The sequence below is a fragment of the Mustela lutreola genome, chromosome 8, assembly GCF_030435805.1.
Source record: "Mustela lutreola isolate mMusLut2 chromosome 8, mMusLut2.pri, whole genome shotgun sequence".
In the NCBI taxonomy this organism is placed as follows: domain Eukaryota; kingdom Metazoa; phylum Chordata; class Mammalia; order Carnivora; family Mustelidae; genus Mustela; species Mustela lutreola.
The window spans coordinates 137,545,025-137,572,030 of record NC_081297.1 but is presented as its reverse complement, the minus strand read 5'-3'; the positions used below and the strand labels follow the sequence as shown (position 1 = coordinate 137,572,030).

The following is a 27,006-nucleotide window of genomic DNA, read 5'->3' as shown; positions in this document are numbered from 1 at the left end:
TCTTAAACTGGTTAAAGGAATGCTGGGCCATGGACCCATGCTTGCCTCATGAGGAATGTGAATCTTGGGGAACAGGGTAGTTAACACGGTATCCAAATGTCCTAGATGGACCCAGGACTGCGGCCTGGATGTAGAATCCCAAGCTCAGACTGCTGACCTGGACGATTCTGTTTGGAGGCACTGATGAGTAGGAATGCAAGCTCCAAGGAGGAGCAATCAAAACAAGTAAAAAGGTTTCCATTGATTATCTTTCCCTTATATCTGATCTGGTAAGAGTCTTAGAATCCAGGATGTGCTGCTTAGAATATGAAGATTTGTGGAACCTGGCATATTCCAACAAAGCATGAACACAGTAGAGAAAAGTCAAGGTTTATCATCAAGCCAGAATGAGTTTGAATCCTAGACTGCCAGTGTACTAAGTCTTGAGCAATGAATTAACTTGAGACTTGGGTTCCTCAGCTGGAAACTATGGAGGACAGTGGGGCAACCTCATTGGGTTTTTGAAGTTTAATGTATTCATGTGTATAGAGTGCTATGCCTGACATATGATAGGTGATATAAGTTGAATAGTTTAAAATAGGGGCATTATACCCTGGAACATTGTCAACAATGTAATGAAAGTTGGGTGAGGGGTCTGGAGCCAACCCAGCCCATTGAGGATAATAGATCCAGCTGTAAGCTCTGGGAGGAGCTCACCAATTAGTGGGACCTCTTGATTTCCTAGCATTCCCCACTAGACTGAGCCACACTTGGAATTTCAGGCAAGCATTTGGCATCGGACACTGATGTTTTCAGCCTTCCCCTCTCACTTCCATGGTGTGAGATTCTTAGGAAGAAAATGGGGAAAGCCATATCTGGTCTGGGAATACCTGTACTGGTTACTAATAGTTAATTAGATGGAGATCCAGATTCTGTAGAGCTATGGAGAACCTTGACTGTGGAATCAGGGAGCAAGCTCAGGCCAGGATTAGCAGTCAGAGGGAAATCTACAATGCCACTCTTGAAATTGTTCCAGCCTTGGGAAATGACTAGAGCATGGTGGGCCCAGGCTGTTGAAGTGAATGAATGGAGGGGAACATACATGGACCTGCAGCCAGGACAAGCAGGACCAGCTTCCAAGGCCCTCTACTGTCTATATTACTCCCAGTGGTGGTCAGGATATAAGGAGGCAAGACACTGCAGGTGTGTGATAGAAATAAAACCATTTTACTGTTTAGAATAAAGGACACACTATAAAAAGTGAACATTATGCAACATTACAGACAATATACATTCACGGAATATAAAATTCATAAATAACATGGAGGAAAACTGTAAACAGTGCTACAAAATTTAGCAACAAATACATTCCTTCCAGACAGGGTTTTCTCTGGTTGGTTTCTCTCCATCACTTCTGGGTCTCAGGACAGCAGACTGGCTAAAGGGAAAGGTGTGGGCCTGGGAGAATCTATGAAGCCCTCCCCTCAAAGCAGGAACTGGTCTTTAAGTTCTTCCTCTCCTCACACCTCCCAAGAGCCAATTTGGAGGCTGTTGATTTCCATCTCCCCTATACTCCCACATTTTGTTTTGCATCTGTCATCAGATTTTTAAAGTGTTTTCCTTGTGTGAAACTTTTGTAGTGATATTTTTACTTTCGGTAGCCAGGAGCCAAACACTCAGGTGCCATCTTGGGGTAATCCATGTTGGCGACCATCGAACACAAAATGAAAGGCCAGGGCAGGGGAGGGTACTGTCTTCCAGGGGGCCACAGTGTCTCTGAGACAGAGTTGTTCCAATTGTTTCTTAAATTGTTCAAGAACCATCGTATGAAAATTGGTGCTCATGGGCTATACCTAAACTGCCATGATGTAGGTCTGGAGCTGGGTGACAGGTCTGGAGCTGGACAAGTCTCCAGTATTATCTACCCAGGCACATGGAGCACAGGTCTGAGAGGAGATAGGCTGGGTGTAGTGCTTTCTAGATAGGTGGATAGGGAGGCAGAAGAGATGGCCACATGAGGCCAAGAGGTTTGGAATTACAGCTCCCATAGCTCTGGATTTTTAGGAGAAATCATGGCTTCCCAATTGAGTGGTCAAAGATCAAGGGGAAGAAGAATAGGACTGACTAGCAGACTGCCCAGTGCCAGTTGATACAGAGCAAGGACATTTTCTTTTGAAAATAGCAAGTACTTCTTGCTACTCCAGAAAGCACTGGGATGCCGATAAAGGGAGGGGGACAGATGAATCTCAAGTGTTAGTTCCTTCTCATTTCTCCAGTTTGCCAGTCAAGCTGCCTGCACAGTAGAAGTATTTCACCCTCATTTCCACTGTAGAATTTGATTCAGGAAAATGGCGGCATGTGGGTTCCATTTTTTTTCTCTTAAACACAATGTACACATATCAAAGCCTACACATGACACAAGATTTAGCAAAATAAAACGTTCACGATATGATTGAAATACGGAAGTGTCTCAACTACATAAATGACTTTAAATTATACAGTAAGTGAACAGGTGAAATAAACAAAGCTATAGCTTATAGAAAGCTCAAAAACCGCCCTCTGCCAACATCGCTTTGCAAAGGACCTTTCTTTGCCCAGGGCCTGCTGTCTCTTTGCCAGGGCCTGACAGATGGAACTGTGGTTCCACAACATTTCTGCAGGGAAACTTCAGATGACTCATGTTCAGGCCTCACCCCAGGTCCCGCCTTGTGTGAGTGGAGGTGGCCCCACCAGGGACCAAGAATCACTGATGCTTCATAGAGGGGATGCTGTTGTCCATTTGTGGGAGGGCACTTGTGTGAGTTGGACCAGGGGTTCCACCTTAGAAGACTTTGAAGTTGAAATCAAGAAATTCTCAGAACACCAAGGCTGGGGCTTACTTCTTAAGAACCTCTGGCCTGCTGACCTCAGCTCCTTTTGCTTATACGGCTGCATTGAAAAGGCAAAGCCTCCCATTTTCCACCTGCCAGATGGCATGACCATAGGTGAAAGATACAAGATAATAAAATGAATCCTACGGAAGCCAGATGCCTGTACTGCCTTCCCACTGAGGGGTTCTGCCAAATACCTTGCCTGGGCATTTGTGCATGTGTGTGTGTGTTTGTGCATGCAAGACATTACACTGTGTTGTCTGCTTCTTTTTTTCTTTTTTCTCCTGTTTCAATTGGCAGCTCTGTTTCCTAAAGTGGAATGAACTGAAGACACAAATACTAGGAGGATAAATACCCATAATCTGAAAAAAGAGACAGAGCAATCATGTTAAATGTTACCAACCTACCACCCCCAACTCTGTAAAGTATACTTTATCACCTACACTTGGCATCTCACTTTCAATACTTAACTTAAAATAATTTTATTTAATCAGAGAACTTATATTATAGTTTTATTTAAAAAAAAAAAAAACACAACAAAATCCCTACAGCTGATTGCAGAGTCAGGCTTTTCCAGTGACCACTGATTTTAATCCCATGAGGTAAGGACCTCAGGAGATGGTGTTTGCCCACCAGTGAGCTGTGGGAAGAAGAGCAGGCTGTCTCGTAACCCAGGAAAGTGGCCATCTAGCTGAGGCAGGACACTTCGCAGCTTTCACTCTTGTGCCTGGGGCCTCTGACCCACACTAACTCTCATCTCCCACCTGAGCCAAGCCAGTAAGGCAGTTAAATGAAGGCCCAAAACATGAAGCAGGAGAACAGGAGAGGGACAGAGGTCAGCTGACCCCAGTTAGAGGGATGTCAAGGGTGTTCAGAATTTCAAATTTTAATTAAAATGAAAAAAAAAAGTCAACTTGGAATGTCATGATTTTCTTCAAACAAGCAACGACAACAAAATAGAAGAGATTATACTACTGGCATATTTAACAGCATTGAACAGAATTCTGTGTCCTGTAAAAAATTAGCTTATGTCCCCGTGTGGGTATATGCAAATGTGTATACAAACACATCCCCCTAGGTGATCTAAACCCTACTTTGGAAATAGTATTCTCTACCCAAATCTACTTGGCTATATCTGTGGATAGTGTACGGTGTGTGTATTCCTCCAATTTACATAAAGGCAAGCTCCTGGCCAAATCTACCAAAGAGTTTTCCAGGAGGAAGTCTTGTGGGAGATAGAGAGAGGAAAGACATTCATCTCAGTCTTTCACCTGAGCTTTTGTACAAGGCAGGCAAATTGCCTCCTGACCTCAGGCAGATGTTTAAGTCTTCAACAACTAAGAAAGTTCTGTTATTCTGGCCTGGCTGCTTGCTCCAGACTCAGAAACATCTGGTCAACCCCAGCAGCACTGGCCTGGGGGAACTGTGCGTGCTGCATCCTCTCAGACTCTCTCCTGCCGTCGCTGTCGCTGCCTTCCCTCCCTCACTCTTACGTGCAGACACAGACAGACACAGTCTGGCTGGGACATGCAGTAGCATCTCCTTGGTGTATAAGATCTTCTGCGTACCTTGAGTCTATCTGCTTGCTGCCCTGGACTGATCCTGAAACGGTTGACCTCTCAGAAACTTCCTTGTCTGTGTCTTTTATGTACTGGGGTGGAGGAGAAGGTCCAAGGGAGAAGGGTCTGGGAGTTGGTGAGGTGGGAAAGAAGAGAGAGGGGTAGGTGTTACAATGCCCAAATGGGGTAGTTTTTCGATTTTTGTTTTCCTAAAAAAATAGATTATATTATCATGAAGAAGAGGAGTGTACATTCCTCATTCTTTCTGGCATGGCACCAAAAGTTCCCACATGGAAATGGGTGATGTCAAGGCCAAAAAGAAGGGGTAGTGTGGGGCCAGGAGGATGGTTCCAAATAAACTCCATATGACAGCATAGACTTTTCCTTAAGTGTTCGAAGTGCTAAATTTGCAAGAAAACAGGCACTAATGTCATTGTCATCATCTGGGAAGAGTTAGTGTCCGAGGGAAGCTCAGCGGGAAGGGAGGGAGGTGAGGTGGGGCAGGGTCTGGTGCTCAGGGGTCTGTGGCATTGATGATGCTTTTGTCCGGGGGTGCCCATCCTCGGTACCAGCTGCAGTAGCCACCCTTCTGCCGGATGCAGGCATAGTGTTTGGACTGGTAGCCAGGGTAGCCGAAATTGGAGAGCATGTCGGTCCAGAGGCACTCATTCTTGGAGGTCACAAAGCAAGGCAGGTAGTAGCAGGATTTGATCTGCAATTAGAGAATATCCAAAGGTTGGTGGGCTCTCTCATGGGGGACCCAGTCTTGATGCTTCCTCAAGTCTAGATGCATACCACTGTAGGTGGAGCCCAGCCACATCAGTCTCTTAGTGAAAATAATAGAACACTCACTAACACTTTCTAAGTACCACTGCGTACCAGATATTCTGCTCAGTGCTTCTATGTTATTCTCTTTAGTTCTTAACACTAAAGTTGGGAGTTGGTGAGGTGGGAAAGAAGAGAGAGGGGTAGGTGTTACAATGCCCAAATGGGGTAGTTTTTCGATTTTTGTTTTCCTAGAAAAATAGATTATATTATCATGAAGAAGAGGAGTGTACATTCCTCATTCTTTCTGGCCCTTGACAGATAAGAAAATAGAGGCTCAGAGAGGTTAAGTAACTTGCTCCAGGTTACAGAGCCCGAAAGTGGTGGAATTAGACATTTGAGAGAGCTTCCTCTATAGGCAAGGATGAACGATCTCAGCTGTTGTGGCAATTAAGGAATTAAAAAGATTAAAACTTTGGGCATCCACCTGCCCTGGGAGAGAAACCAGATTCAGTGAGCTGTGTGACCTGGGGCTAGTTACTTGAGCTCTCTGAGCCTCTATTTTCTCATCTGCAAAATGAGCATAGTAGTAATTAAAACGACACAGAGTTGTGAAAATTAGTGAGAGAACAGTGCAGCTCCTCCCACAGCAGGAAGGCTGTGTGCCATGGCCTTGCGCTTGAGTCAAGGAATTAGGCCTGATTGAGGAGTGATGTCCTGCGGTATTTGGTATCAGCAGTCCTGTGCCAGCTCGCCCACCTGTGGCAGGGGCCACCAGTGAGGCAACTTCCCTGGTGAGTCCACTTGAGACTGCTCAACAGGACCTGTCAGCGTGAAGGTCTTGCACCTGGCACAACCTTGAACCACAGGAGGGGCCAGGGATGCTAAAGAGTCCTTGTGACCCAGCAGCTGCCAAGTGGGCTGCATGGTGGCAGCGATGACAGCAGAAAGGCATTCTTCCTCCGCTTTCTTCATTGCTCAGCCTGGGGGCAACATTCCTTACCACCGCAGTTCAGACTTGCCCTTCTGCCCTGACCCAACATTCATGCCCTTCTCAGCACAAGGTCCCAGTGCCCAGTACTGCAGGAACTGATGTTTCTGGGGCTGTGAGCCAGCACTGCCCCTGCCTGCCCTCTCCAGGGCTTACCTTGCAGTTACAGCCCAGGTGATACCGGTAGTTGAGCCCCTTGCGCTGGGAAAGGGTGAGCTGGTCCCACCTCTCCACAAAGTTGCACAGTCCTGTGTACATCTTACCGTCATAGACACGGCCTAGAGGAGGAAAGAGGACAAGAGGAGAGTTGTTTTTTCCAGAGCTCAGCCACGAAAGAATTCTCACCCCCTGAGTACCCACCTTAGACCAGGTACTGTGCTAAGTACTTTCTAATCCTAAGATTTTGTTTCACCCTGCCCAACACCAAACTGTGTCCTTATTTTCAAGGTGGTGAAAACAAAGCTCAGAGAGGTTAAGTGATTTGCAAAAGTCTTAAACCCGTAAAGTGCTGGAGCTAGGACTAAGGTCAGCTTGCCCCTTCCCTCATCAGTGGTTGCTTGGTTTTGACCTTTTTTTCCCTTTACCACATTGACTGCCTAAAGGTGGGCAACTTTCAAAGATAGACCCAATAAATAGATTGATTGTGAGGTATAGAGGAATGGGTACTAGCAATCCTTTTTTATTTATATAATATAGTAAAGCTAAGAAACTGCAAAATTAGGCAAAATTACATTTCTTCAGTGGGGCCGGTGGTGGAGCTAAGACTAAAACCTAGTCTCCATGCAGAGCCTCGAGTTCACACCACAAGCCAAGTGAGATGCACTCTACACAATACTCCTTACAATTCACTGGGTGGGTGGCCAAGGTCCTAAGGATACGTGGGCGTCAACTGCTACTTCTCTATCCTTCTGAAGCAAAGGACTGGTGGACCTTGGCCAAACCCTGGCCTAGATGCTAGAGTTGGCCATTACCTGTCAGCAGGTACTGGTACTTGTTGACTTCTAGCTTCAAGCCACAGAGACTTTCCGAAGCTTCTGTGTGGATATACTGCACGTGGGGCATCTTGGTGAAGCCTCGGTACATCTGTGGGAGAAGGAATGTCATGAGAGAGGACCAGGGCTCCGAAAGCTTGCTGGCGTTTGTTCTGTGGGGATCTGATCCAGTCACAGTCACTGACCTAACCACCCCAGGGCCTTCACTCCAGGTAAAGCCACCTATTCACCTTTTGTCTGAGCCACCGTTTGTGCCTTTCCAGAAAAACCTTCCCATCCAGCCAGTCACATCGCTTATTCCAACGTCTTCACAACACTGCACCAGATATACTCCTGTCATATCCCAACACCTTTTCAGAAATCCAAAGAATTTGCTTGAAAGGGATCCTGCCTCCCTCACCAACCTCAGCCCCCAAGTTCCAAGGAGGCAGCTGACCAGCATTCTAATGACAATTCTGGGACATTTCTCAGTATGTAAAAGCATTCCACTTACATTCCCCTCACTATATCCTCCCAAGAACCCAAGGATGTAGGTATTATTGTACCCATCTTACAGACAAGACTCATAAATTCTGTTTGGTTGATGGACGTTAGAACACAGGCCAGGATTCTCCATGCTTTTATTTTTCTGAGCATCTGTTGAAAGCACTGGATTCCTTTACCCCAGATAAGGCATATAAACACATACACAAAAATTCTAGATTATTAACTAAACACTTTATAATTACTAAGTTACACTGTATGAAAATGCCGATACTTGGCCATTTTTATCTATAACTTAATCTAACATAGTGGTTCTCAACTGGAGGCAATTTTACCCCCACCCCCGGAGACATTTGGCCATATCCGGAGACATTTTTGATCATTACAGGTGGGAGGGAGTGGTGGTTGCTACTTACATCTATGGGAAGAGGCTAGAGATGCTCTTAAATACTCTCTGATGCACGGGACAGCCCCCAAAGCAAGGAATTATCTGACCCCAAATACCAGCAGTACCAAAGTTGAGAAATCCTCTTCTAATATTCACCCACCTCATTCCCATGATAGCCCCGTGAGACAGGAACAATTTATGCCCATTTAATAGATGAGGAGCCTGAGCCCCAGACAGGTAAAGTGGCTTATCTAAGGCCATATTGTTGGCAAATGGGAGAGGTAGGATTCTAGGCAGGAGAATCTTCTCCAGAGTCCAACCTGTGCTGTCTCTCACTGTGGCTTCACAAGTTCATGCCCAAGGGCCTCTGGTACAGCCAAATGCTACTTATGGCTATTGTGCCTCCTTTATCTGCATGTCATCAGAACCATCGTTATGGTGTGACCATAACGAGGCTGACCCCACTTGGTGGATTCCAGGTGAAAACCATGAGTCTCACATAGGTTCAGATCTGTTGAGAAAACTCTATTAACTGTGTGAGCTGGCAAGGGTAGGAGGGGGCTCCAAGTTGTGGCCCAATCCCATTATCCCCCTGGTTCTCAGAGCACATGGGCCCAGGATGGCTGGTGGTCTCCAAGGGTTTACAACAGGGCAATGTCTCTCCCTTAGTTCCTGGCATGCGTTATTAATTTACTTAGAGTAATTAATAAAAAGCCAAAAATCACCTCATTGTTGTCCCATCTAAGTGCCTCCCATTTGCACTAAGATCTGGGTTTTCTCCTTATTTTGTTTTAAGAGGGCACTGGCTGGTGGGGGTAGATAGTCCACAAGGACCTCCACCATTATAAAGGGTCTGTTGGACCCACAGAGTTCAGGAGCCTCTGTCTTTTTAAGGGAAATGCTGTTCTAATTGTGTGCAACCATCAGTGCAGATGGTTTTAATTTACCTGGCCTCTCTTTTAACCCTTTTCTCCCGAGAGGCTCAACAGCTGAATGAGGAAACGCAGCCAAGCACTGTGAGAATTGCTGTCCACACTCGGTTTTCAATTATGCCATGGGGGAGCAGGGGCGGATCACATCGTACCCCCCACTTCCTCAGTGATGGATGGTTCCTCTCCGGCTTTAACAGGAACCATGCCTAAGAGCACTGCTCTGTGTGTGCCATCAAGTGTGGCCTTCAAAAAACATTCTCCACACTCCCTCCTGTGTCCAGCAGCTTCTCCTCTGTGTGGCTGTTCCTTGAGTTCCTGGCAAATGTTTCAACTTGATCCTCACTCGGGGTCTTTCAGACCCAGACCATTAGAGCCTCAGTACAACCTTGTCAGTCTTTCCCTTTCATGTCCTCTCTGCTTCATGAGTGAGGATCAAGGCCCTGTCTAGGGTCCAGTGACTTAAGCTGCCCAGTTGAATTCTCATTCCTTTTGAATTTGAAGGCATCTTGATTTCAGCATGGCTTGTAGCACTTGCATGCAGAATCAAGACGTTTGTGCATTGTGAACGATAAGGTCCGACAAGTACAATGTTGCCTTTTTTAGGGTCACTTCTGAATTTAACCATATGGTAAAGGCAGATTGTACTCATTCTGTTATCTTTTCTTTATATTAATCCCATGTTGACCTAAATATCGACCCTATAAGTATCATTAGGTCTATATTCATAGAGACTGAGAATTGGTTTGACAAATTTAGGAGGGTCATGATAGGTTTGTAATGCCCTGACGTCAGAGAATCATAGACTTTCAGAATTGGAAAAGACATTAAAGGTGACCTAATCCAGTCAAAGCATTGGAGGATTAATGGTCAGCTCAGGTTCTGGAAACAACCAGCCAGTCTGAACCTTGTCTCTGCCACTTATCAGCCACTTAAGCTCCTTGGGCCTCAGTTTCTTCATCCATAAAATGGGGCAAAGTATTTACTTCATAAGATGTTTTTGAGAATTAAGTGACTTAGAGTAGCACATGGTGTGCAACATTCAGTAAAAGTTATCTTAAAACTAGTTCTACTGGAATTCATATCAGCAGAGGGAAAGGTTTAGTCCTCTTCTTTCTCCATATCTTTGCCCAACCTTATCTCTTAATGCAGGGATTTAAAGCTGACTTTGAACTTCAAACTAAGTGGGTTGTGTTCTCTCTCTCTCCCCAGCATATTGAAGTGAGACTGACAAATAAAAATGCGTATGTTTAGAGTGTAACAACATGATGTTTTGATATCTGTATACGTTGTGAAATGGTCACCACAATCAAGAGAATTCACACAACCATCTCTACCAGAGTTACCTTGTGTGTTTGGGATTCTCCTTAGCAAATTTCTTGTCTTCAGTATGGTGTTATTAATTATAGTCACTATGCCATGCATTAAGTCTCCAGACTTAACTCATTCTAGTTCTGTAGAACTGAGAATTTTTACCTTCTGACCAACATCTCCCTATTTCCACTACCTTCCAGCCTCTAGTGACCATCATTCTACTCTGCTTCTGTGAGAAGTTCAACTTTTTTTAAAGATTCCACATAAAAGTGAGCTTATGCTATATTTGTCTTTTTGTGTCTGGCTTATTTCACTTAGCATAATATCCTTCAGGTTCATCCATGTTGTCACAAATGACAGGATGTCCTTCCTTATTAAGGCTGAATAAAGTTCTGTCATGTGTAGACACACAGCACATTGGACTCTATAAGCCTCTGGACATCCCATCTTGGTAGTATGTACACAAACGTTTGAAGAAGTTAGTTTCCCTGGGATGAAAAACCAAATAATATAAGAAAGAAATTTCTGAATCTGGGGCCTTCGAATATTTCTTGTGGAGTGCCTGGGTTTCACTCTGCATTGACAGCAGGAAATGTCACCATCATAGCAAATATGTCCAGCGTGCCTGGATTTGAGCGCTGTGCTGGATGCTGCTTTACACCATGAACTCCTTTAAACCCGCAACTTTATTCTCATTTACAGACCGAGCAACTGAGTTTCAGAGACATTAGATACTTGACTGAGATACCAAGGGCAACCAAAGTCTTTCTTTTTCTATGAGAGAAAAGTCTTTCTCTTATTATAGAATGGGCTGTCTAGCAGGGGAAGCAGTGCATGTGAGAATGCAGGCCATCTCTGTTGAGGGCTAGCTGAGATACGCAGACCAGAAAGAGTTACAGGCATTGAGAAGGAGGAGAATGGCTCCCTGTGAGCTGGAGGGCAGAGAGGCTTCCAGCTGGAGCTTCAAAGGCGAGACCTTGCAATAGTGCTCATTTGATTAGACAAACCACTGAAGGAAGGAAGTCCCCAGGGGCCAAGCATTCCAATTGCCCAGCGAATCTGTCCTGCCCAGAGTCAGGACATGCAAAGCACATGACCAGTGCGCCTTCCCATGGATCTCCCCCCACCCCCTGCCCCGCTCCACCCAGCCCAGCCCAGGGCCAGCTGGGACATAATGTTCCCCACGTGTTGTCCCCTGCCACGTTAGCCTGGGAGCATGTCTCCACAGCATAAAATGCAGCTCCTGGCAGAGCCCACGGCTTTCTCATGGTCCTGACCGGAGATAAGGTCCCGATAGATTAGACGGACCAATTCTGGCAGCCGCTCCAACTATCTCCAAGTTTGATTTTGCAATAAGCTCTCTTAACATTTGTATACCCCCACACACACCTGTGGGTCTCTGCACACTCGAGATAGGCCTGTAATGTGTACCAGACATTCTGGAATTAGCATATGGGAGAGGGTCTGCCTGCCTTTCATCTGGGTGAGAAGTTCGAAGGGGGGATGTGGGAACTCTGAGACAGAAGAGAGGTGAGACAGGGCGGCTCCAATTCTCACGTTCTCCAAGCTCCTTTAGTTCTGCTCTAAGGGAGCCCTTGCTCACCCATCTGACTCTCTGGGGTAGACTCTCTAATCTACCAGAACAAAGCCACCCAGGGACCAGTGCCAAAACTCATGCAGGCTCCCCTCTCTGGCCTCTCCTTCTTCCCTCCTACAAAGAGTTTTCAGTGCACCCTTTGCAGGATGTTGCAAGTCAAGAGCTACACTGCTGGATGACAAACGGACAAATGCAAACTAACCTCTTTTTGTTCCCTGGGGAAACTACATACAGATGGGGTGGGGTGGGCCCCCAAGGGGGCAGGAATGATGAATCAGCCTGCAGCTCCACTGCTCTGTAATCTCTCTGTTGGCAAAGGCTCTATAGCTTCCCTGGCGTCTGCCACTTTCTATTCCTATGAACTTGACTGTTACATGACCTTTCCAAGTCTGGGGCTGCCTCACCTGTAAAATAGAGGATAATGTAGATCTACTTCATAGGGTTGTTATGAGGACTGTTCCATGCAAAGGGTTAGCAGAATGCCTGATACACAGTAAATGCTCAGTACATGTCACTTGAATAGAGTCTCATATTTGTTATAACAAATATAACAAATATTAACCTGCTATCCTGAAATTTTATCCTGGTAGCCTGAAGCACAGTGCTGAGCGAGAAGGGTTCTTCTGTGAGAGAAGAGAGCTTTCTCACAGCATAGAGAGAGAGAAGGAAGGGAGGGGAATGCTTAGACAAACTACTCCAATCCTTATACCCCGTACCTGATTAGCAAAGTGCTCCCTGAGAACAGCAGAATTCAGTAGCCTCTCAGGACAGAAGGGCAACGACCCTTCTATGAGTTATCTAATATTGGGCTGGTAGGAGGGGCAGAGTTAATAAATGGCATTACATAGTGTTTGATGATCAAAGCGAGATGGTGGGGAAATTTGGGGAGCCATGTAAAGAACACACAGGATTGGGAAGGAATCCCAGCACCTTAGCTTGGGAATGAGATCTGTCTTTAATTAAATGCATGACTGGGCAAGTCATTTCCCCTTTGAACCTGTGTCAGAAGTAGAACAAGGAATTTTACTTCCCAGTGCCCAGCACCCTGGTTGCAGGAGTCCGGGTAAAGGACAGTGAATGGATAGTGTGATGCCACCAGCCTGGGACTGTGTGTGTGTGTGTGTGTGTGCTCTGAAGCTGATGGGTGAAGAAATGTAATTTGGCCTCCAAACACCTCCCTACCAGAGGCTGGCCTGACACCAGTGAGGGGAGGAATGGGACATTCTGATCACCCTGGTCTCCACGCCCGGAAGGAAGAGGGAAGCTAGGAAAGTTTAGGAACCACTGTCTCCCAGCTGTTTCCTCAGATCTGCTGGCCAGAGTGTCTATAATGTGATGAGTTGTCCCAGAGTGGGAAGGGAGTGTTGCTTGAACCCCTGCTTTGTCTAACATGCTTCGGCATTTTTGCTTGCTGGCTGCGGGGGTGGGGTGCATACAGTGGGCGTTTCTTTGGTTGTTGTTGATCTTCTTGGTTCTCCCCTCCAACTCTTCTCTCCCCACGGCTGTCTGAAGACATAAGCTGGTCCCATGACCAGACTTGGGCAGCCAAGGGCACCTAGCCAGGGCTGACTCTGGACATTACATAACCAGAAGGCTGTGGGTGTTTCCAAAGTTGAATCCAAAGCAACAGGTTCCACAAATGTAGTACATCAAACCTCAGGCCTCAGGATGCAGGAATAATGAGGCCTGGAAGTCTGCCTCCAGGATGGTTGGGTACCACCCATGGGCTGTGGGCGGTACCTGGGTGTCAAGCCTTGTCTCCTCTGGGGAGTTTTCAGGCCAGTAGGGTCTCAATATCATTTCTCCATTAGATGGATAAACATCCACCAAGTCCCTGTTGTGAGCCACGTCCTGCTCTAGTTTCTGGGGATGCAAATATGAGCAGTGAGTAAAAGGACCGGCAGTCCACTTGGACCTGAGCGTACCCCATATTGAACTTCTGAGTAGTCATGCCCATGTGTCTTGGGTCTTCTCTCCTGACCTGACTATACTTCCTGAACATAGGAACCCCATCTTCCTCGTGGCCTCCATGCTTCTGACACAGGGTACTAAACATAGGGGGGTGCTTACAAATGTGGGATGATGGAGCAGCTGCTGAGCCATTCAGGGTGAGTGAGTACCAGAGTGAGTCCTCTGTGCTAAGACAAACACAAGTACCTCTTTCCAGCGCCCAGAGCAGCTTTTGCTTAGAAGTAACACCACCCATGTCCCAGGGCACTTAGAATCCTGAAATGCCTGAGCTGGAAGGGCTCTTAGGGGCACTACGCCCAACCCTGCACTGTTAACAGGTGGCAAAACAGAGGTCCAGGAAAGGGGGGATTCCAAGGTAAGCAGGCTATTTGGGAGTGGAGCTGAGATATGGAAGCAGGTTCTGCAGGTTTCAAATCTGATGTTCTTTTTGGTAAGGTGGACTTCCTTAGTGTGCTTCATAATATTAATGTGCTCAGGAATATGTTCAGTAATATGAATATGCTTAGTAAATGGTGCTAAGCAGCTGGGAGGCAAGCTCTGGGAAAACAGGGAAAGAGGATGCAGTTCCTACTCCAGGATATGTTTCCTGTGATCAGCCAAAGTTCAGCGTAGAGATTCGAGGAGTTAAACATAAATGGTAGCCCGGCAACTGCGTAAGACCAGTAGGCACTCTTGAAACTCAAAACTGAGAGCTTCGAAGAAGAGCCTGTAAGACAAACTAGTCCTACGTCCCCTCATTTTACAGATGGGAAGACTGACACCCAGAGAGGGGCACTGACTTGGCCAGGGTCTTGCAGTTGCCAGGGAACAAAGCTGTCTACCATCTGGTTCCAGAATTGAGCCTCTTAATAATGGTCTCTGAGGGACTCCACTTGCACTGGCTCTAGGGTGAAGCAGCCACCTTCCCACCCCGACTTCCTGCCATCATCTCTTCTGCCTTAGCAATGCCCTCTCCAGCAGTGGGGAGGGTTATGCACACCCACCTAGCCTCCCCTAGCTAGGACTCTGCTGCCAAAAAACCAAAGAGCTCTCCTGGAGCTGGATTCTGTCACTCACCTTCATCTGCTTGATGGTGTAGACCAGCGTGCCAAAAGGCCCCTCCTTCACCAGCTTCTTCCCTACCACCTTGGCCCGGATCACTGCAGAAAAAGGCAAGATACAGACAGGAAAGAGGTTAGGAAGACTTGAACCACATCAGGGATCACATCTCAGGTTGAGTGACTGGAATTGCTTTCTTATCTCTGGGCCAACTTGAATAGATGACTGTGTTTATAAAAGTAAGAATTCAGATGAGAGACACTGGTTGGGGGCGGGGGTGGGGAGAGGAATGGAAGAATGAAGGCAGGCAGTCATCATTCAACTTAATTATCCCAAACGTTCACAGTTGCCAACCCTGGAAATTCCTAGGCTGCATTCACCCCTGGAGGAGTTTCTTGACCCTGTGGGTTTACCATAATCCAAAATCTACTGCTTTTGTTAGAGCCTCTTGCCATCCTCCATTGTCCATCTGGCAATTGCCTGGTCTCGCAGAACTATTGTCTTTCCACCAGGACCTCTTCCTGAATGCTATCTCATGTGGGGCTCTCCTTTGCATGCATACATTCACTGAGTCCTGATGGGCCCGCAGGACTGCAAAGCATCCCAGCCGCTCTCTGTAGCTGGTCGGCATTCTGATGGGACCCTTGGTTCCCAGCACTTAGATGGCAAAGTATGCAGTAAAGCGTAGCTCAGTTAGGATGTGGTGGAGGAGGGAGCTGTTGGGAGTAGGAGCTCAGGAATCAACAGAGCTCTGCTCTGTATGGCTATTATGACTGTGGGCAAGGAATTTTGCTTCTGGCCTCCCATTTCCTCCTATGTAAAGCCAGGATAATAATGGCACCAATCTCCTGAACTGAAAGCATTAGGTAAGATAACACATGTGAAACTCAGCGCCGTGTCTTCCACACGGTGTATGTTACATAAACATTATTGATTTCACCATATCATCATCATCATCACCAAAAATTGCATATGCTGACGATAGAAGGGTTGCTGCCATTAAAATTTGCTCCCATCTATCACATGCCAACTCTATGAGGAAGTACATCTCATGTATTTACTCCTCAAGACAGCTTACATGGGCAGTATCACCATCCACATAATACAGACAAGGAAACTGACAGAGAAGTGAAGCCACTTGCTCTTCTGAACCTCAGTTTTCTCCTCTGGAAAGAGGGTATAACTACCTATATCAAAAAATTGGAATGAAGATTAAAGAAAAGATCTTCTGAAATTTCTTAGTACAACGTTTGGCAGAAAGGAGTTGCTCAGTAAATACCAATGGACTATGAACAGGAAAAGTATAAGACAGACCCAACTTGAGGAAGGCTGGAAGATAGGCATTTACTACATGCAGTAAAAACACAGAGAAGGGAAGCATTTCTTAGAGATTATAAGAGACTGTGCATTCTTTTTGTATTTTACATGAAAAGGAAGCACCCAGTAACTGCCTTCAGATATTTATGGAGCTCGCACAGGGAAGAGTAATGAACAGATCTTAAAGACAATTCAGAAACTGCAGATAAGTTGTGTTCGTTAGCTCACCCCCCCCAAAAGGCATCTAATAACAAAAACTGGCAAGAAACAGGGAGGGGCTGCCATAGGGATAGAGAGAGTCTCCATCAAGGGGTTCTGGAAGCTCTCAGGCTAGGACCTTCCCCAAAATGGAATGGATTTTGCATGTATAGCGGCCATGCTTTGAGTCACATTGAACTCTTCCAGTTCTAAGATCCTGTCACTTTTTTTTTTTTTTTTTTTTTTTTTTTTACCTCCAGTTATACTTAGCTCCTAAAAAAAGTAGGTCCTGAATAAATGTATGTTGAACAGAATACCCTACACACACACACACACACACACCCCTGCCCATTCTGGTGGCTCTGTTATCCCTGGTATCCTTCCCCATTTTGGATGTTCCACCACATTTCCCAATTCATTGACTCTAATCTCTAAAAACAAAACAACCTTTATTAGGAAACAACCTCCGCCATCCCAACTGGATTCTGTCCCGTTCCTCTCCAAACAAGTTGGGACCCTACTCTTCCTATCAGACATGAAGTCAAGACCCAGATGAACCAACAGCCCCTCCAGAACTTCTTGCCAGGGAGGGTAAAACACAGAGCCCATTGGCGAAGTTAGCAATTTAGCAGACACAGCTCAGTTTGGGAGGAGGCGAGTGGCTGTTTCCAAGTCCACTGCAAAAACGAGAGGTTGGCAAGATTCCAGGCAAAGCTCCCTCAAGATTCTGCCTCCACCTCTTTGTCTAACTTTGTAGCAGCATCCTTGGCAGGGAGCCAGCCTCCCAGAGGCCCAGGGACTATTTCCTCTACAGCAACTCCCACAGTCAGGTTGTAACAGCTTAACTGTTGGGCAGAGAGCATATCTGCCAGGACTTTACTATTGATTCTTCCTGAATTGATTTGGCTCCATCCTCTGCCGCTTCATTAACACAGAAGGTAAACTACCAAGTGAGTCTTTGCCTTAGGGGGGAAGAAATTGCAAAACGGATTTCTTTAAATAGCAGCTTCTCCCCTTCCCTGGCTCAAAAATGACTTGACTTCATTTAGACATAACATGTCATAAGCAGACCTGTCCCATAAAGCTAGGTACTTCTGGAAGCTTCTGCACACACAGCTAGCCAATTCCTTCCTTACCCTGAAATGGCCTGAGCTTGGAACCTTTTCATCTGAGAATTGTTCAGTGAAAAGGGAGTCAGTTTCTGTAGTCAGGAAGCCACATTTGTGTTTCGTTCCATCACTACCATGCGGCCTCAGGCAAACCCGTGTGTCCCCAACCTCCTTTCTCCTAAATCTTTCTGATTGTCTTGGCCCAATGCCCATCACGTGGCCTATAAGCGATGTCCTAATTCTAGTGGAGCAGCAGCATGGCAGAGCATGGAAGACCAAGGCTCTGGAGCCTGACACCTGGGTTTGAATCCTGGTCAAACTGTGGTGTCGCATGACCTTAGGGAGGTCATTAAACCCTTCTTTGTCTTCATTTCCTAATCTACATCAATTCCTCATAAACCTCATGCTGTGAGGGTTACATGTAGACACTGACAATGGTGTGTTTGCTGTCACTGCTGTTAGAATAACACCCCTACCAGTGACCTCTGTTGTAACTTGTCTGAGTTTCATTATCTTCTAACATACACCATAAGCTAAGGCCTTGGGGTGCTCTCTGGGATGGGAAGAAAGGCAAACTCCTCAAAATATCTGGCCGTGTAGAATTTCGGGGAGAGGTAGGGGAACACACATAAACTGGTCAAAACAAACATACCAGGTGTTTTTAAGTCTGGAGCACCCACCTCATCACAAGGACCTGCCCTATCTCATCACCCACATGTAACCCAAGAGCAGCCTACCAGAACCAAACTCGATCACACGGTTATGGTCCAGAAAGGCTGGCAGGGAAGGCCCAGCATGGAGGCCACACCAGTTTTTTCTTTATAAAAACAAAACTGTACTACACTGAACTAAAACTAAGTAATATTCTGCTCTCCCAGAGAGATTCACAAAGTTCTTCCAGAGTAAAAACACCAGCCAACCTCAGATCTGCCCATTAGGTCTGAATTAATATGTCTTTATTTGCTTCGGTTTCTCCTCTGCAATGCAAATGTGTGCTATTTTGTACTTTCTTGTCTGGCAGTAAGGGTGCTCCTGAGCATTCTCTGGCCTCAGGGCCACAGTCGACAGCGGAGGTATGGAAGGTCATGGTTCTCCAACAACAACAGAAGACAGTTTCCAAACTTAGAGCTGGCAGCTTGTGGGCTGTTCCCGCCACCTTGGTGTAGTGGCTAGAAGCCAGCTTTACAGATGGGCTGGGCTAGACAAAGGTTTTCTTTATTTTCCTTCCCGCTGGAATGTGGCCCCACACTGTCTTCCCAGTGTCCTCCGGCAGCTAAGCCAACATAGGAATGAGCTGGGTTGGTGTGCTGGTGGGCATGATGACGAGAAATAGAAGTCCCATTTCCTACCTCCACAGAGACAGTCTAGTGGGAAAACAAAGTTTAAAAGTTCATGGCTAGAGGGCTAACCTCCAAGGTGTCTGAAAGCACCAGTCAGAGAAAGGGGCAATGACGAACAGCCTGAATCTCAGTTTTGGAGCCTCTTATGCCCCGGGAAAGGAAGCTGGGCTTCCAGGGATATGGAGGTCAAATGAAAACAGAGTAAACAGTATTTTCACTTAAAAGTCTGTAAGAAGAAACTGACCGGGCTATGTGTGCTTATATAATTGGCACATAGACCTGTAAATATATGTAGGGCCCTCTTAAATATATCATACACCTGAGGATCCAGATGTAAAGGTATATTTCTATATAATTCTCTTTCTTCAAATAATTTTTGTGAGGAGGGCTAGTAAGAGCTTGCAAAAACAAGAGAAACAAGGCACATTTATCCCTTCCAGAAATATATTGGGTGCTGCCTGCCCCCACCTCCATCCATAGTAATGTAGATAGACCACAAGCAGCACAAGTTTTGAACAAAAAACAATTCCAGTGGCAAACAAGATTCAGCTTCCAGTGTAGCTTACTGCTATGTCCAGAAGTTGTACATCTCCTCTTTGTCAGCATATTCAGAGGGGACAAGATGCCCACGAGAAAGCCCCTGCCTCTTACCCTCTCCTTCCACCTCCCATACAACTACCTTCAATCAAGTCCAGACCTTTTTACCCTGATCTGATGGTTGGACTTTTCTGCCAGCAGGTTGGAAGGCAAAGTTTGGCTGGATTTTAGATCAAGGATCCCTTAAATGAATTAATGTATACCAACTTAAGACCATGGATTCTGCCCGTCTTAGATCTTGGGATCCTGTTGACAGCACTATAAATCCTCCCCATGGTAAAGGAGTTGATTTAGCCATCAAATTAGTGAGATACTTTCACTACCACACACACACACACACACACACACACACACACACAAGTACCCCTCACCCCCACACACACACACACTCTGCTCCCATTCCTGTCTCTCTGAAGGCCCTATAGAATGACTTTGCTGACTTGAGGCATGGTTTTTAGGAGGACAGCAATGTAGGTAAGGCACACCTGCCCAGCAGGTAGGATGAATTTCTCCAAAAGCAGAAGTCACTGTTAGAGTTAACCCTAGGAAGGTGAATGTTCTTCTGATAGGACCCTACCAGGCAGGATCTAGGTAAGCATAAAGGCCTAGACTATGGGCTTACCAGGCTTTTGACTTGGACTTGGAAGAAAAGAGGGGTCTGGAAGTGTCTGATAGTCACTTGATGTTCATTTCCTGGTTGCCATCCACATGGGCCTTTCTGAGGCCAAGAGCTCATGACAAAGACAATAAGCAAGAAACCCACAGCAAGGCAGGCCCACAGCCCATCTGGCTCAGCCCATTAGGCAATTCTCTGGTCTTGTGCCCCATGGAGATCCTGCATTTTAGCCTATCCAAAGAAGGCAGAGCCAGGCTTCCTTGCTCCAGCAGCTGCCCAGCCATTCATTAACCATCAGCTCTCTGCATTTCATTACATCATGTCTGTAAGTCTAGGGGAGAGGGAGGGACTAGAACACACTCATAACAATAACTACTATTCATTAAGCCCCTCCCATGTGCCAAGCATGCACGCATGCTATCTTGCTCTATTCTTAAGATAACTCTATAAGATGGCTATTATTGTCCCCGTTTTCCAACTATGAGGAATAAGATCAGGTACCCTGAGGGTGGTTTTGCATCCCAGCAGAACAAAAATTGGTGGGTCCCCTAAGAAAGTGGACTGCCTAAAGCCTTTTCACGGGATTTGTACTGATTGTAAAACATTTCATAATTTTCTGCACCTCCCCACTCCCACTGTCTGCTCTGGTAAGGATCAGAGAGATGGATTTGTCCCTAGGAGGAAGGCCCCCCTGATAACCCTCCAGTGACCCCCATCCCTTTGATCACCCCACACTCTCTCCCAATTACTCACACATGTGCCCTCAGATTGGTAATAAGAATCTACAAGTAATCACCATCAGTAGTAGAACAGAATATCATCATGTGCTTTCCAGCAAGGCTTTTAAGGAAGAAAATAAAATAACTTAGAAACCACAAATCCTGAGGATCCCTGAGATTTCTCACAACACTATGGGTCTGAAGTTAATTAGACTGATTAATTAGATGAGACAATGTATATGTAAAAAGGCACTTTGTAACCCTGAAGCCAAACAGATGATATACTATTATGCTGCTGATGGTGATTACTTGAAGGTTCTGAAATGTACTGATCAGAGGAAGACAGCAAGAGCCCTGATCCAGCATTTCCTCATCCCCCTGATGATCTTTGGTATCTTCCTCCAATGACCCTGGCCAGAGTTCTTCACAATTATCTGCTGCCTCTTTGGGGATACTTTGTTGATGTCCAGGTTTGAGGAAAGGGCCTTTGGAATGAAGGGTGGATGGCAGACACCTGAAGGCCTACCCTACTCAGGTCCTTCCGGTTTCCAGCCCATGTGTCACCACACCCAAACCCCAAAAGCCTCTCTCCAAGGACCTGGAGGCTGAAAGTTGAGATCAACAAAACCTGGAATGAGCAGGCCTGGAAAGTGTGGACTTGGATACAGTCAGGGCTCTGTCACTCTGTAACACTGGGCAAGTCACTTTCCATCCTGGTTTCTAGGTCAGGGTGATGATTACCAACCTGGAAAGGTTCTTGCCATGACCTAAGCTCCCTCTTTCTCTTCATCAAAGCAGCTCTCGTCGAGGTCACTGGAGACCTCCACGTGTTCAGTCTGGGCAGTTGTGGGTTCCTCATCCTCCTCTCACTTCCACCCAGCTCGTGGCTTTGTACCTTTGTACACTAGCAGCTCCCATTTATGCATCATCCAACCCCAGAGCCCCCACAACAGGAGTCTACATTTAGTATCCCCTTATACGTGGAGGTCTAAGAGGACATTTCCAACTCAATCCATCCAAAACTGAGTTCCTGAAAATGCCCCTCACTCACCCGTGGTCCTGTTACCTTCCTTATCTTTGGAAATGGCAACCTGTTCCACTCTAGCCCCAGCCCCCTACTCCTTGTGCACCTCCCCAAACACCACCTCAGGGCCTCTGCCCTTGCAGTTCCCCCTACTGGAACACTCTTCCTTCCAAAGCCACATGGCTCACTCCCTCACCTACTTTGATTGTCTGCTGGTCAGGGGGCCTCCATGATCCCCCATAATCTTCCCTCATGCATTCCCTGTCACCCTTGGCCAGCCTCTCTGTGCTCCATAGCACTGGCCACCAGCTGACATAATCTGTATCCATGTGTTGTTCACTAGAATGCAAGCCTCACGAGAGGGCAGGTTCTTTGCTTTACTACTATAACCTGAGCAACCAGGGAGAGCCCGGCATGTAAGAAGTCACTACTATATATCTGCTGAATGTATGAAGTTAAAGGGCCACATACATGAAGGGTGATTTAAAAAAAAAAAGAGAGAGAGAGAGAGAAATGACTCCTCTGGGTAAGCTTTGGCCTATGACCAAGTCTTTCTGAACCTTCTTCCATCAGAAGGGGTTAATAGCAGTTCTCAGGCTATAGGGCCAGATAAACATCTGTTCAACAATCATTGTGGAGTACTGTGCTAGGCTCACAGGGACAAGGAGATAAATGAGGCCCTGGGGAATTCAGAGGCAAGGAAACAGGTAAATGGTATTCAAGGAGAGCAAACACAGCAGTATGAGCAAGAACAAAGAGCTGGCATCGCACAAAGAGAGGTGAGGTCTGTTCAAGGGGATGGGCAGCTAGAGCTCCCTAGACAGCGGATCTAGGCCTTAGCCCATCCCCAAGCAAAGACTCCGTTTGCTTTATCTGAATCCAGAGGAAGCAGAAGCCTGGACCAGATCTGATGGGGAGGACCCAAGGAAGGAGTTGAGAGTGAGGCAGAATCCCAGCCAGGCTCTGAGCAGAGCCAGGATCCACTTACCCACCTTTCCAGGAAGATGGCCCTGGAGAACAGGAGGGAAGCAGGGAGGGGCACCCCTGTGAGGAAGAGTGCCCCTTGGAGAAGTCTCACAATAGGCTCTTCCGGGCATCCTATCCTGGTCCCCTGAGGGCACTTCTCTCTGTCAGTTTCAAAGGCCTTTTTTCGTTGGTGTCAAAGCCAGGACCAGACAGTTAAGATGCACTCCCAAATCAAGATAGGGAGTCTCTAGTTCAAAGCCTGTCCTGACTAACTCTTTCCGTTAAGTAAAAATATTAATCTTGGTTTTATTTAAGCAGGTTTTTTTGGCACGGAATGAACCCCTGTGGCTAAAAATAAACTCAAATACACACACACTCTCAGAAAAATCTGGAGAGCTGCAAATCATTTCAACCCAAGTTTCCATCTCAGGGAAAGCTATTAAAAGCAGGAGGATATTAAAACCTCTCTGCACAGAGCCTCTTTTCTCAGTGCCTGCCTTGTGTTCTAGGGTCCTCGAGGCAAGGCTGTCCTGGGGAGGGCCTCCCGGCAAACAGGGGTCTGCGGGGGGAGGAGGCACTTGTGGGCTCCTAGCTCTCCTCACCTTGGAAGCAGTGTGGGTTTCTGCCTGAGCAGTCCGGGAAACATGTTGGGGCCTCAGCTGATGTCAGTTGTATGTATATCAAATGAAGGGGCCCAGAGAGGCAAGCAAAGGGAACACAGGTCCAGAAAGGTCAAGTTGCTGGGTACTTTGAGATTATCCAAAAGGAACACAAGCAAATTCTGTGTCTTACTCCAGCTTTCATGTTTTAAGTGGCAATCTTGATTTTAAACTATTAAAAGACAAAATTTAAGAGTCACCACCTAGGTATATGTCTGGACTTGGCATTAATACATTTCATTTGCAGTGTAACCACTTTCAAAGTTGGCCACCCTCAATTTCTTCCTGTAGCCACAGCCAGTTTGGGAGAAAAGTACAGATCATTTGACCCAGAACAGGGTTAAAGTCCTAGGATACAGGGCTGACTTACTTGGGGGGGCAGTGTGAGGACCATCTGAGAAGGGAGGTGCTGTTCCTATGATCTGGGTTTCTAAAAGGCTGGTAAGGTGACTGCCCCAAAGGGTTTACCAAAGCCTTAGAATTGCTGAAGCTTTTGTCCTGCAAAGGGTGGCCAGAGGGGAGATGTCAGTACCCCAAAGTACAGAAAGTAGGAAGGGAGATCCTTCCCCAGAGCCCCCTCCACATTCTCTCAGTAACAGATGGGAGTGACAACCCTACCCACAGCCCCCCAAGCCTCCCTTGGTTTTGCAACATAACAGGATAATTTTGAATAGCACAGTGATGTATAAATGGGTCTCTGGGGTTTGGATCTCATCCCAAGTCCTGCCACTGCAAAGCCTCCAGCACCCCTTATAACTTCCCTGCTCCCTGCCCCACTACACTGACCTGCCCTGTGATGCCCATTGTCTCAGTGAGAATGACTTTCTCCCCAGTCATTTGCCTACACGTCTGTTTCCCTATAAGACCTACCTACCTGAAATGCCACCTCCTCCAGTAAGACTTCTGCCCACCTTAGACCACACTAAATCCCTCCAGTCTTCTTGGCTTCCTTTTTTCCCAAAGATGTTCTACCTTAATGGTCAGTTGCTTGGCACTCATTAGCCTGAATTGTTAGATAATAGGCCTGCATCTGACTCTAGCACCTGACAAGGTGCCTGGAATATGGCAAGGTTTCGCCAAGTGTTTGTTGAATGAAGAATGAGGCTACAGGAGGGAATCAAAGGTAATACAATAAAAGGAGACAGAGATGGATTTGGGTTCAAGCTTTTGGAGTGCAGGTCAGGAGTCTGAGCTCCTAAACATCACCCAGAAAAGAAGAGAGGGAGGCAGGTAGAAGTGTGATCTGAGAAGCTAGAATGGGACTCTAATATCCAAATGCTGAAGATTCATATCTAAAAAGAGGGGAGTCATGGGGTCCATTTACAAGAGGCCTAAGTTAACAAATGCCTGTGGGGGGGGCACCACCCAAACTTCAGTTAAGAAACCCATCAGAAAGGTCAGTGGTGCCACCTCTTTATTCTCCTCCTCCTCCTCCTTCTCTGTTCTCCTCCACCCTCCTCCACCTGAGTCCTCCCCCCTCCCTCCCTCCTCTTTTCTCCTCCTCCCTTCTCTCTTCCTCCCTTTTCTCCTCCTCCTGCTCCCTCCTCCTCCCCCCCCCTCCCTCTTATGCCTCCTTTCTCCTCCTCCCTCCCCACTTTCCTCCTCCTTCTTCTCTTCCTTCCTCCTCCCTTCCCTTCTCCTCCTCATCCTTCTCCTTCTAGCATGAGTTGGAATTAAATCACTTATTCACTATTACTTCAGACGTGTTCGACTACATGCCTTGGATCTTCTGCTATGCCTTGGGGATTCAGCAGTCAGCAGGTAGACAAGGTCCTACCTTCACGAAGGCTATTTATATCCTGAGACAAAAAGACAAGTGATTATAGCCCAGGAAGCCACAGGAGCATGTATCAGACACACTTGGCCAAGCTAGGCAATTTCTGTACTTTGGGGTATTGGCATTCTCCTCCTGGTCACCCTCTGCAGAGCAAAAGTCTCAGTCATTCTGATCATGCTTGGTGAACACTTTGGGGTAGTTGCCTTATTAGCCATTTAGAAACCTAGAGCACAGTAACACCATCTCCCTTCTAAGATGGTCCTTATTCCCTAGGTAAGACCTGGTGGTGCTATGGATGCGTGTAGGTGGGAGACATTCTGCCTTGCTGAGATCTGAGAAATCAGCAGAGGTCAGCTCAAGCGAAGAGGATTAAAAGGCCTTCAGGTGGAGGAGGGAGCAGAGGTGAAGGCCCAGAGGCTGGAGAGCCTAGCCTATCAGAGTAATAGAAAGCAGTGTGTGTGACAAGGGGCAGGGGATGGTGGAAGCCAAGAGGTAGGCAGGAATGCCCAACTCTGTATAGGCTGGGTCTTGCTCCAACACATGTCATTTCTCAGGTGGGCAGTGATAGAGAAATCACTTCATCCTGGCCAGCGACCCTTATGTTAATATGTGCCCAATGTGTGCCTGAAAGGTCAGCTGATAGGAGGGCCCCAAAGCCTCAAGAAACCCCTAGAAACATGTTCAGGACTTGTTTGCCCCACTTTGCATTAGACCCATTAATGGTCCCATTCCAGTTCACATCCTGTTTCTGATCTCCAAAGTTAAGATTTAAGGAATCCATGTCTCCCCCAACACCTTCCTCCAAGCCCCTTAATCTCTCCCAGTCGTCTTACCTCGGGTGCTTTGGCTGGCTCAGCTCAGTGTGTGCCAGAGCCTAGGAAGCCTGCCGATCTCTAGAAAGCTCTACCCTACTTGGTTCAGAGGCACTGACCTGCTCACTGTTGTGCAGGCACACAGGTCAGGGGTGCCCAGAATACACCCTGCCGAGTGCTCCAGCCCTCCCCTGGGGCCCATGGGAAACTTTATCCCAAACAAGAGGCCACCAGAATAGCAGCCTGGTCTTCAACCATGGCCCCTTTGAAGCAGTGCCCAGAAAAATACCGTGCCGACGAATGGTTCTCGGAACTTAGAGCTTTCAGGTCAGGTCATTTCTGTGAGACCAGAATGGTTGGCAACATCTCAGAAGGTGTCTATAGTATTTTATTTTTCTGCTAATTGGGATTTTGTTTGCTAGGAGAGCAGAGGGAAAGCCAAGGAACTGTAAAGCAAAGGGACCTCCCTCGTTTGCACAGCAGACCTGCAGATGTGTCTTTGCAGACAGGGAGTGAATCTGTTCCCAAAATGCAGTGAGGATGGATAAGAGACTTTGTTGTGGTTTCAGTAAGAAGCAATGTCTGCTCCCCTCTCTGTCTTGGGGGATTATGTAGCACAGATGCCAAAAAGAATGTGGTACATTTATAATAACCCTTTGGGTAGCTTTTAAAACAGTCATTGCTTCCTTTCTCTCTTTAACTTCCCTAACTTCAGCCAGGAAGACTCTGGACACCAGGTGGACCCAGTGCAGGGGTTCCCATTTAAAGCAGGTGCTCCCCTGCCTGGCTTACTCAGAACATTCCCACCGGCTCAGGACCCAGGTAGTGGGCACTCAGGCAGAAACAGGTATGAAGAAAAAGAAGGCAAGACTATAGATCTTCAATCCCCAAGACAGTTATCAAAAGTAGCTAACGTTGAAAGTGTGGAAGAATGGCTGGAGATTAGATACAAGAGCCGTTTAAGGAAGCCAGCCTTGTTTTAAAGAAAATACAGAA

General features: G+C 46.7%; 2 protein-coding genes across 2 annotated transcripts in view; one reads left to right on the top strand and one right to left on the bottom strand.

Annotated features, from left to right (window-relative positions):
- Positions 1–27,006, top strand: part of SYN3 (synapsin III) — a 455,052-nt gene that overhangs the window by 149,718 nt on the left and 278,328 nt on the right. The gene's annotated exons all lie outside the window — the stretch shown is intronic.
- The window catches only part of TIMP3 (TIMP metallopeptidase inhibitor 3), a 56,755-nt gene continuing 30,934 nt past the window's right edge, over positions 1,186–27,006 (bottom strand). Inside the window, exons 2-5 of the mRNA XM_059186793.1 lie at positions 14,895–14,977; positions 7,136–7,247; positions 6,321–6,442; positions 1,186–5,120 (exon numbers count right to left, since the gene is read on the bottom strand). Coding sequence (XP_059042776.1) covers positions 4,923–5,120; positions 6,321–6,442; positions 7,136–7,247; positions 14,895–14,977 — 515 coding nt within the window. The 3' untranslated portion in view covers positions 1,186–4,922. The remainder of the gene's footprint in view (positions 5,121–6,320; positions 6,443–7,135; positions 7,248–14,894; positions 14,978–27,006) is intronic.